Raw genomic sequence first — 10,075 nt, forward strand, 5'->3', positions numbered from 1 at the left:
AAGAACTACAGACCCGTTTCATTTTCATTAACTAGGAAGTGCATCCGTTTACTTATTTCCTGCCACTGGAGTTTGGATTTCCTATTTGAATTCAGAAAAGTGTTATCGCTTACATCATAGTCTGATACCCCTAAAAGGTATTAACATGATGGCAGCCCTGAGTGAAGTGGACAATCATCGTGTGTTTTGCCTCGTGTCCCTGTCATGGTTTTTTCCGTGATACATATTGCAGGGAGGAGCCAAACACTACGGGAATGCCCCCTCCCTCTCCTTTCCTGCTGTAAAATATAGCAGTTTGAATAAATGAGCCCCTATGAGGATAATCATCCAGGGCATTTCGTGGGTAAGAGAGTGCTTTACCTTTATAAAACGCCGCCTGATATGCGGGTAAATGTATTCTCATATGTCCTGTTGCATGTAAGTTCACCTGCACTGAGGGAAAAGTTCTCAGGGACAGGACTGGGGGAAAAGGTTTGCACTTATGCACATATTTTTCGATTTTCCATATGAAGGGCCTGATTTTCAAAATAATTTACACCCTTACAATGGGGGGGGGGGGGGGGCGGGACATGTGTAAATGAACTTTACCTGTGTACGTGGGCTATAATCTATGCCATTGAATTGTCAATAGGTTTTACCCAAGTTAGATGCACTTTACATGGGTAACTGGATTTTGAAAATTGCTATATGACTCAGGCACAGCGGACCATCCACATCCAGGTTGATGAGATCCGCAAACCATGGTCTCCGGGGCCATTCCGGAGGCAACAAGGATAACCCTTCCTGGGTGAATTTCTATTCTTCTTAGAATCTTGCCTACAAGAGGCCATGGGGGAAACACGTAGAACAGAACGTCGCTAGGCCAAGGAAGGACTAGGGCATCTATCACTTCTGCCCCATGTTTCCCTTCTGCGACTGGAGAAGCGTGGGGCCTTTGCATTTTTTCTGAGTCGCCATCAAGTCCAAATGAGGAGTGCCCCACTGGCAAGAGAGGAGGGTCATTGCTTCCTCGGATAACTCCCATTCTCCGGGGTCCAGGCTCTGACGGCTCAAAAGTCTGCTTGTATGTTGTCGACCCGGCTATGTGAGAGGCCACCAACAGAGCCAGATGGCGCTCTGTCCAGGCCATCAATAGGTCCACTTCCAAACTACGGGACGACTCTTTGTTCGCCACTTGACAATTAATGTAGGCCACCATTGTCGCATTGTCGGACAAGACCCGTACCACCCAATGGCGGATGAGAGGAAGGAACTTCCGCAACGCAAAGTACACTGCTTGTGTTTCTAAGCGATTGATGGGCCATTGCGCTTCCTGTCGCGACCACCGGTCCTGGGCCGACTGAGACTGTCACACGGCTCCCCAACCGGAGAGACTGATGTCCGTGGTCACAATCACCCACTGAAGAACCTCCTGTCCATCCCTCGCTCCAAGCGGTCGATGATCAGCCACCAATCAAGACTGGATATGACTGACACCAGGACTGGTAAAGGAACCTGGAATTCTTCTGACATTGGATCCCAGAAGGAAAGCAAGGCTCTCTGCAAAGGTTACATATGAGCAAAGGCCCAGAGGAGGACCTACTCCAGAGTGGATGCCATAGAGCCAAGAACCTGCAAGTAATCCCAGACCCTGGGTACTGGCAGTGACAACAGATGTTGAATTTGAGACATCAGCTTGACTATCCGTTCATGCCTGAGGAATACGTAGTGATTCGTGTATCGAATCGCGCACTCAAAAAGTCCAGGACCTGTGAAGGAATCAGATAGCTCTTGGGAGGATTGACGATCTAACTGTGGGAGTGGAGGCGATGCAACACTTTGTGTACCGCCAGTCTGCAGAGGTTTTTTGACTTCGCATGAATGAGCCAGTCGTCCAAATACAAGTGAGCCAGTACCCCCTCCCACCGGAGGGCAGCCGCCACCACCACCATCACCTTGGTGAAGGTACAGCGGGCCGTCGCCATGCCGAACAGAAGGGCCCAAAACTGATAATGCCTGTCGAAGACCATGAAGCGCAGAAATCTCTGATGATCCTTGCAGATTCTGATATGCAGATATGCCTCCGTCAAATCCAGTGAAGCTAAAAACTCTCCATTGCGTACGGCAGCAATGATGGAGTGCAGAGTTTCCAAAAAAAATGTGGCACCTTGAGAGCTCTGTCGCCTTCTTCAGGTCTTTCGGCTGGAAGGTGCCCTCTTTCTTGAGGACCACGAAATAGATGGATTATCTCCTGGTCCTCATCCAGGGGGACCGGAACAATGTCTCCCAGATCTTCCAGCTGACGGAGGGTCTGGCCCATTATCTGCTTTTTCACTGGGGAGCCAAAGGGAGAGACCGAAAACAGGTCTCACAGAGGGCGAGAAAATTCTAAATTTCCTGGCGTGTAGCCAGATGGACTCAGGACAAATGGGATAGTATCCGCGTGCTAGCAGTTGGAGACGGATCTGACGTCAGCACGGGGGCGTGTATATATCCCCACAGGAAGCGCAGCTGTTCAGTAATTTCCGTCTCCAAAGCAGTTTGGAGTGCCTGCACGCTGGTTCAGCGTACTTTCATTTTGTTTTCTTCTCTTCTAGATTCTACTTTACCTTTCTTCAACACCTTTTTGAGCCCCGCGCTCCTCAGGGGCCTTCTGGCCGTGCCCCCCAGTTGAGCTTCCCGGGGTGACTGTCGTGGTCCCCCGGAGGTGAAAGTCCTCGGTCCCGCCGAGGCCCTCGCTCCCGGCGTGGACGAGGTGGCGGGTGCAGTGCCTCAACCGCGGCGGTGAAAGGTATCGGCCCTTTCCCCTCGCAGCCGGAGACCGCCTGTGATCCGGCCCGGCAGCGCTGAAGATTTGGTAAGGCGTACGTCTCTTCACCCAGGTCTCCGCTATCTAGAGGACCGGCGGCGTGGCAAGCCGTGGAGGACGCCATTTGTGGCCTTACTCAGGTATTCCGCGCCTGTAATGGGCGCGGCTTTCTTTCCTCCTTGTTCTTGCTTATTGGCTGCCACTGTGAGTATGTGCCGCATATTGCTGCTGTATGTCTGCCATTAGGTGTATCTTGCTACCTGCTTAGTATTGTGCGCCTATTCTGCTCGGCGCCTCTTGCGGCCGCACACTGTTGCTATTGTGTGCCTGTTCTACTCAGCGCCTCTTGCTGCCACAGCCTGTTGCTATTGTGCGCCTGTTATTTTCAGCGCCTATTGCTGTCGCATACTCTTGCTATTGTGCGCCTGTTCTACTCAGCGCCTATTGCTGCCGCTTACTATTGCTATTGTGCGCTTGTTTTGCTCAGCGCCTATTGCTGCCGCTTGCCTTTGCTATTGTGCGCTTGCTCTATTCAGCGCCTATTGCTGCCGCATCCTATTGCTATTGTGCGCCTGTTCTAGCCTGCGCCTATTGCTGCCGCATAAGAAGCGCACGCTTGCTATATTTTGCTCATGGATCAGCTCGCGCCGCAGCTGCGCCGCCACTTGCTCTAGCCGTTTCAGCTCTGGGCCTCTGCTCCGCATGCCACCTTCGTGCCACGCGCGGTACTGACCCCGACTCCCTGTGTACCCAATGTGCGGCGGCCGGGGGACCCTCCGGCCAGGACCAATCTCAGCCGCAGTTTTTTGACAGTTCACCTGCGGCTACCCCCGGGGATTTGGGGGCAGTCTCGACCGCTCAGGAATCCCGGGGGATCTGGTACCCCGGCGTTTTGAGGCTGCTTCCATTTCCTGGGTGGATCTTTTTCAGGGAATTCATGCCTTTGTCCAGATGCAGACGGCTTCGCGTCCTGCCCCTACGTCCTTGCTGCGCCTGTTCTTCCGGCGGTTGCTGCGGTTCCTGCGGTGGCGGCGTCTACGGCGCATGCTGCGGCTGCCGCCATGATGGCAGCCTCTAGGGATCCTGTTCCGGGACCCTCGCAGCCTTCTCGGGAGCGGGACCTCCCGCTATTGGACAGTCCCGATCACTCGGACCAGGAGGTTTCACCGGACGAGTCCGAACTCCCGGACGAAGGGGACCTCCCCCGGGGATTGCGCCATATAGGACTATGTGGCGCTTTTTCCCTAAGGAGGACCTCTCGGACATCGTGTCTCAGTGTCTGGCGGAGTTGGATATCACTGGACCCAGTGCTTCGATCCTTCTGCGCAGAACCCCCTGCTGGAAGGTCTTCGTCCTACAGCCCGCCATTTTTCCTTTCTTGCAGGCAGCTCAGCGACTCATTGATTTGGAATGGGCAGCACCGGCGGCCTCATTTCAAGGGGGCCGGGCCCTGAAAGGCATGTACCCATTGGCACCGGCTCTCCAGGACCTCCTGGCATGCCCTCAGGTGGACGCCTTAATTAGCGCTGTGGTCAAGCGCACTACCATTCCTGTGGAAGGGGGTTTGGCCCTCAGGGAGCCCCAGGACAGGCGGATGGACGCCATTCTGAAGCAAAATTTTGAGGTGGCAGCTCTTTCTTTGAGGATTGCGGCCTGTTGCACGGTGGTCACTCGTGCCTGCTTGTCTCAGGTCCGGAACAACGCTCCGGCGGCTGACATGGAGCCCGCTCTTTCCTTCCTCACCGATGCCGCATCGGATTTGGTTCGAACCACGGCTAAGGGGATCTCGTCTTCCGTGGCCGCCAGGAGACACCTATGGATCCAGCCATGGTCCGCTGATACACCTTCAAAGTCTCGCCTCACCAAATTGCCTTTTCAGGGCTCGTTTCTGTTTGGCAGTGACCTTGATAAGCTTGTCGCTTCCTGGGGTGCCTCTCCTGTGCCTCGCCTACCAGAAGACCGGTCCAGGAGGGGACAGCGCTCCGGTCCCCGGCCCTCCAGGGGCAGGAGTTCACAGCGATTTGTTCCATATAGAGGGCGCTACCAGACGCCGCGTCCTCCGGCCAGGAATCAGTCCTTTCGGTCCAGGCTGCGCAGACGGGGGAACGGGCGGGGGTCCCGGTCGCATCCCACAATGAGAATTTGCCGATTCATCTGGGGGACGAAGCCATAGGGGGCAGGTTGACCCTCTTCTACCCCAGATGGGTCGAGATCACGTCGGACCAGTGGGTCCTCGCAGTTATCCGAGAGGGGTATTATCTGGACTTTCATCATCTTCCTCCGGACAAGTTTGTGGAGTCTTCATGTTCCCCGCTCAAGAAGGCAGCATTGGAGGCCACCCTGACGAGGCTCCTGACCTTGAACGCCATCCTCCCAGTGCCTGCCTGGGAAGTGAATTCTGGACACTATTCCATTTATTTCATAGTACCCAAGAAAGGGGGCACTTTTCGGCCTGTGCTGGACCTCAAATCCCTCAATCGGTACTTACGGGTGCCGAGGTTTCGCATGGAAACTCTGCGCTCCGTCAAAGCCGCAGTCCAGCCCGGAGAGTTCCTCACGGCATTAGACCTGTCCGAAGCCTATCTTCATATTCCGATACATCCAGATCATCAGCGCTTCCTACGCTTCAAGGTTCTGGACCGCCACTTCCAGTTTCGAGCTTCCCCTTCGGGTTGGCCACCTCCCCAAGGACATTCACCAAGGTGATCGTGGTTGTGGCGGCGGCACTCAGGCGGGACGGGATCTTGGTCCATCCCTACCTAGACGACTGGTTGATCAGGGCGAAATCCCGAGTGGAGAGCCTGCGGACAACCGACAGGGTGATCGCCCTTCTGGAAAGCTTGGGCTGGGTCATCAACCTCAGCAAGAGCTGCCTACAGCCTTCCCAGTCCATAGAATATCTGGGGGTACGGTTCGACACTCGGGCGGACACGGTCAGTCTTACGACCAAGAGACAGTTGAAACTTCGGCAGCGTATCCAGTATCTGTTGGGAACCAGTCGGCCGTTAGCTTGGGATTATCTGCAAGTTCTGGGTCTCATGGCCTCCACTCTGGACGTGGTGCCTTGGGCACGAGCCCATATGAGACCACTACAGCATTCCCTGCTCTCTCGCTGGAGCCCCCATCACCGAGCCTATTCCACGCACCTCCCTCTACCGGTCCATGTTCGGACCCAGCTGCGGTGGTGGTTGCGGTCCGACCACCTGAGCAGGGGGTCGCGGATGTCCTCGCCCACGTGGATCTTGCTCACCACGGATGCCAGCCTAAGCGGCTGGGGAGCACATTGCGAAGAACTCACCGCGCAAGGGCGCTGGAACAGGGAGGAGTCCACATGGAACATCAATCGCCTGGAAGCCCGGGCAGTCAGACTGGCCTGCCTTCGTTTCGCTCCACGGCTGCGGCACAGAGCTGTCAGAGTGATGTCCGACAACGCCACCACGGTGGCCTACATCAACCGTCAGGGCGGAACCAGAAGCCGACAGGTATCTCTAGAAATCGCCCCACTCATGGTTTGGGCAGAGGCGAATCTGCGGGACATCTCCGCCGTCCACATTGCCGGGAAGGACAATACCACAGCAGACTTCCTCAGCAGAGGAAGCCTGAATCCAGGCGAGTGGCAGCTGTCCCCCACAGCTTTCCAGATGATTGTCGATCACTGGGGGATCCCGGCCATGGATTTACTGGCAGACAAGTCCAATGCTCAGGTACCCAGATACTTCAGCCGCAGACGCGACCCGTGCTCGCACGGCATCGATGCTCTGGTCCAGCCGTGGCCTCCGGGGACTCTTCTATATGCCTTTCCCCCGTGGCCTCTACTGGGTGCCCTCATCCACAGGATTCGGTCACACCAGGGCCTAGTTCTTCTGGTGGCCCCGGACTGGCCAAGAAGACCCTGGTACGCGGACCTCAGACGCCTGCTGGCAGGGGAGCCTCTCCCCCTGCCTCCTCTCCGGGACCTTCTACGTCAAGGTCCCATTCTGCACGAGGATCCGGCTCAGTTCTCTCTTACGGTCTGGCCATTGAGAGGGCTCGACTGAAGAAAAAGGGTTACTCGGGGCCTGTGATTAATACACTCCTCCGGGCTCGCAAGTTTTCCACATCCCTCACCTACGTACGGATCTGGAGAATCTTTGAAGCATGGTGCGACTCTCATGGCACCAGTCCACATGCCGCCACTATTCCTATTGTGTTGGATTTCCTGCAGGATGGGCTTCAGAAGGGTCTCTCCCTCAGCTCCATCAAGGTTCAGGTAGCGGCACTATCGTGCTATGGGCCCAGGAGAGGTGGCAAGACTATCGCCAAGCACCCTGATGTTTCTCGTTTCCTGCAAGGCGTCAAGCATATTCGTCCGCCACTAAAGTGGCCTATACCCTTATGGAACCTTAATCTGGTTCTGGATTTCCTTGCGGGATCCACCTTCCGACCCCTTCGGGGCTTGTCTCTACGGTCTCTAACCCTGAAGTTGGTATTCCTGCTGGCCGTATGCTCCGCACGCCGCGTCTCTGAACTACAAGCGCTGTCCTGCCGTGATCCCTTTCTACGTATCACTTCGGAGTCTATCCATCTTCGGACGGTTCCCTCCTTTCTCCCTAAAGTGGTTTCACAATTTCATCTTAACCAAACCATATCCTTGCCTACCACGGTAGGTTTGAAGAAATCTGAAGAAGGCCGTTTATTACGCCATCTCGACATCGGCAGATTGCTGCCCAGGTATCTGACAATGACTCAAGACCTGCGGAAGACAGACCATCTGTTCGTCCTACACAGCGGGAAGAAGCAAGGTGAAGCGGCCTCTCGGCCCACCATTGCCCGCTGGATTAAAGACGTGGTCAGAGCCGCCTACGTGGCGGCTGGGAAGGCTCCGCCTCTACAGGTTAAGGCTCATTCTACCAGAGCCCAAGCGGCGTCTTGGGCTGAATCCCGGATGCTGTCACCGGCGGACATCTGTAAAGCGGCGACATGGTCCTCCCTCCATACCTTTTCTCGGTTCTACCGTCTGGATGTCCAGGCCAGGGAGGACTCGGCTTTTGCGAGGGCGGTACTGCATGGTCCTCAGGCAGCCTCCCGCCCAGGCGGGGTGTAAAGCTTTGGTACATCCCATTTGTCCTGAGTCCATCTGGCTACACGCCAGGAAATGTTGAGATTACTTACCTGGTAATCTTGTTTTCCTTAGTGTAGACAGATGGACTCAGCATCCCGCCCAGCTGCCTGTGTACATGGGTTTTCACTGATTCCAGGTAAGCCTTTGACTTTTGTTTTCCTAAGAGCGTACACTCTGCCTATATCCACGCCTTCCGGTTGGGAAGGCTGGCGGTCTCCAGCCACTGTCAATCGGTCAGGGGAGGCCTGTTTTCACTTTTTTCTTTACTTTTCATTGAGCGTCAGTACACACATCCATAACAGCTTTTGCAAGGAAGATTACTGAACAGCTGCGCTTCCTGTGGGGATATATACACGCCCCCGTGCTGACGTCAGATCCGTCTCCAACTGCTAGCATGCGGATACTATCCCATTTGTCCTGAGTCCATCTGTCTACACTAAGGAAAACAAGATTACCAGGTAAGTAATCTCAACAGTGTAACCGTGTTCTATGATGTTTAGAACGCACTGGTCAGACGTTATATTGACCCACTCCTCGTAATACAGGGAGAGCTGACCCCCTATAATTGGGAAGGAGGAAAGGGTCGGCGCTATCTCATTGGGAGGACTTGGGCAATGAAGAGCCTTGTGCAACTCCGTCGCGGGAAGATCTGCAACCGCGAAAGGAGTGAACCCAGGCCTAGGATCTCGCCGATGCTTGCCGCTGAGCAAAAGGCGGTGCCCTGTTCTGACGAAAGTGGCGCTGACCCCGAAAATGAGAGCAGGAAGGAACGAAATTACTGTAGGCCTTAGGCTTGTCTTTCAGCAGTTTATGCACCTCATTATCTCCCAAGGACTTTATGAGCTGCTCCAGATCTTCTCCAAAAAGGAACTTGCCCTTAAAAGGGAGTCCTCCCAGCTGAGTCTTGGAAGACACATCAGCAGACCAGTTCCAGAGCCACAGGAGCCTCCTGGCCGAAACTGCTGATACCATAGTCCGGGACGAGTTACGGAGAAGGTTGTATAAAGCATCTGCGTCATACACCACTGCCGCTTCCAAACACTTAGCCTACTCTTCTTCTTAAGGAGAAAGATCCCTAGCACTGACGAACTGTTGAACCCACCTCAGGTTCGCCAATTGCATGAGACTGCACCAAACAGCCGCCCTTACACTGAGCACAGACACCTCGAAAATCCTTTTAAGATGGACCTCGAGTTTCCTGTCCTGGAGATCCTTAAGAGCCGCCGCTCCTGCCACCGGGATAGTTGACCTTTTGGTGACAGCCGACACCCAAGCATCCACATTTGGCACCTTGAGAAGCTCCAAGGACTCCTCGGGCAGAGGATAAAGTTTATCCATTGCTCTCCCCACTCGCAGGCTGTCCTCCGGAGTATCCCACTCCTGGAACATAAGCTGCAGAAGCATCGGATGGAAAGGAAAAGTCCGAGCGGGACTACTTAGGACTGGTAGGACAGGGTCCGCTGGGACCTGGGACCTCCTGAGGAGGCGTAAGCCCCAGCTCTGCTAGTATAGGCAGAATTAGCAGATCCAATTCATCCCTCTGGAACAAACCGAGTACCCTTGGATCATTACCTTCCACTGGAACTGATGTCCCCAGTTCCTCCTCCTGATCGAATCGCAGAGGATCCAGAGGCATGGGTGACAGCGGATCCAGGGCTGGGAGATTCAGTGGGTCCGAGGCCCCCAAGGCAGGACCCCCCTGATCTCGGTTTTTCCGAATCCGAGTAGCCTCCTGCGGATCTAACCGACTGGGTATCTTCCGAGGAGGATGCTTCGCTGGTACGGTACGTGCTCCATGTCGCCTGACTCTGGGAAACCCCCACGTGGGGGTCACCAAATCATCAGGAGAGGCATGAAATGAACCCTGAGTACTTTCAGACTCAAGTCGGGAGGGGAGAGTGAAAAAGGAAGGTGCCCTCCCCCTGCTGACCGAATCGCCACGGCAGCCAAAGTCAAAATGGCCACCATTCCTGCAGGAATGAGTCAGGCAGACTCTCCCGATCTGGCAGCTGTTGACCCGCACCGCAGGATCTGCCTTAGGGCCTCGCCGCTGCACTCCTTGCCATCCTCGAAGGACCCTCCCCCCCGGGGAGGCTTCGAGTCCTTAGGCCATCGCGGGAGAGCCTTGTAGCCAGCTCCGTGCAGGCCAAACATTGCGTTGCGTGCGGCATGACTGGGAGGGAGAG

General features: G+C 55.1%; 1 protein-coding gene across 1 annotated transcript in view; it reads right to left on the bottom strand.

The window, feature by feature from the left end:
• LOC115081403 (IgGFc-binding protein-like) overlaps positions 1-9,293 on the bottom strand; it is a gene marked incomplete at its 3' end in the record, with an annotated part of 42,399 nt that extends 33,106 nt beyond the window's left edge. The window contains exons 1-3 of the mRNA XM_029585858.1: positions 9,039-9,293; positions 8,669-8,792; positions 2,147-2,313 (exon numbers count right to left, since the gene is read on the bottom strand). Of these exons, the coding sequence (XP_029441718.1) occupies positions 2,147-2,313; positions 8,669-8,792; positions 9,039-9,293 (546 nt within the window). The remainder of the gene's footprint in view (positions 1-2,146; positions 2,314-8,668; positions 8,793-9,038) is intronic.
• Between the last annotated feature and the right edge of the window lie 782 nt (positions 9,294-10,075).

The sequence above is a fragment of the Rhinatrema bivittatum genome, unplaced genomic scaffold (assembly GCF_901001135.1).
Source record: "Rhinatrema bivittatum unplaced genomic scaffold, aRhiBiv1.1, whole genome shotgun sequence".
NCBI classification, from domain to species: Eukaryota; Metazoa; Chordata; class Amphibia; order Gymnophiona; family Rhinatrematidae; genus Rhinatrema; species Rhinatrema bivittatum.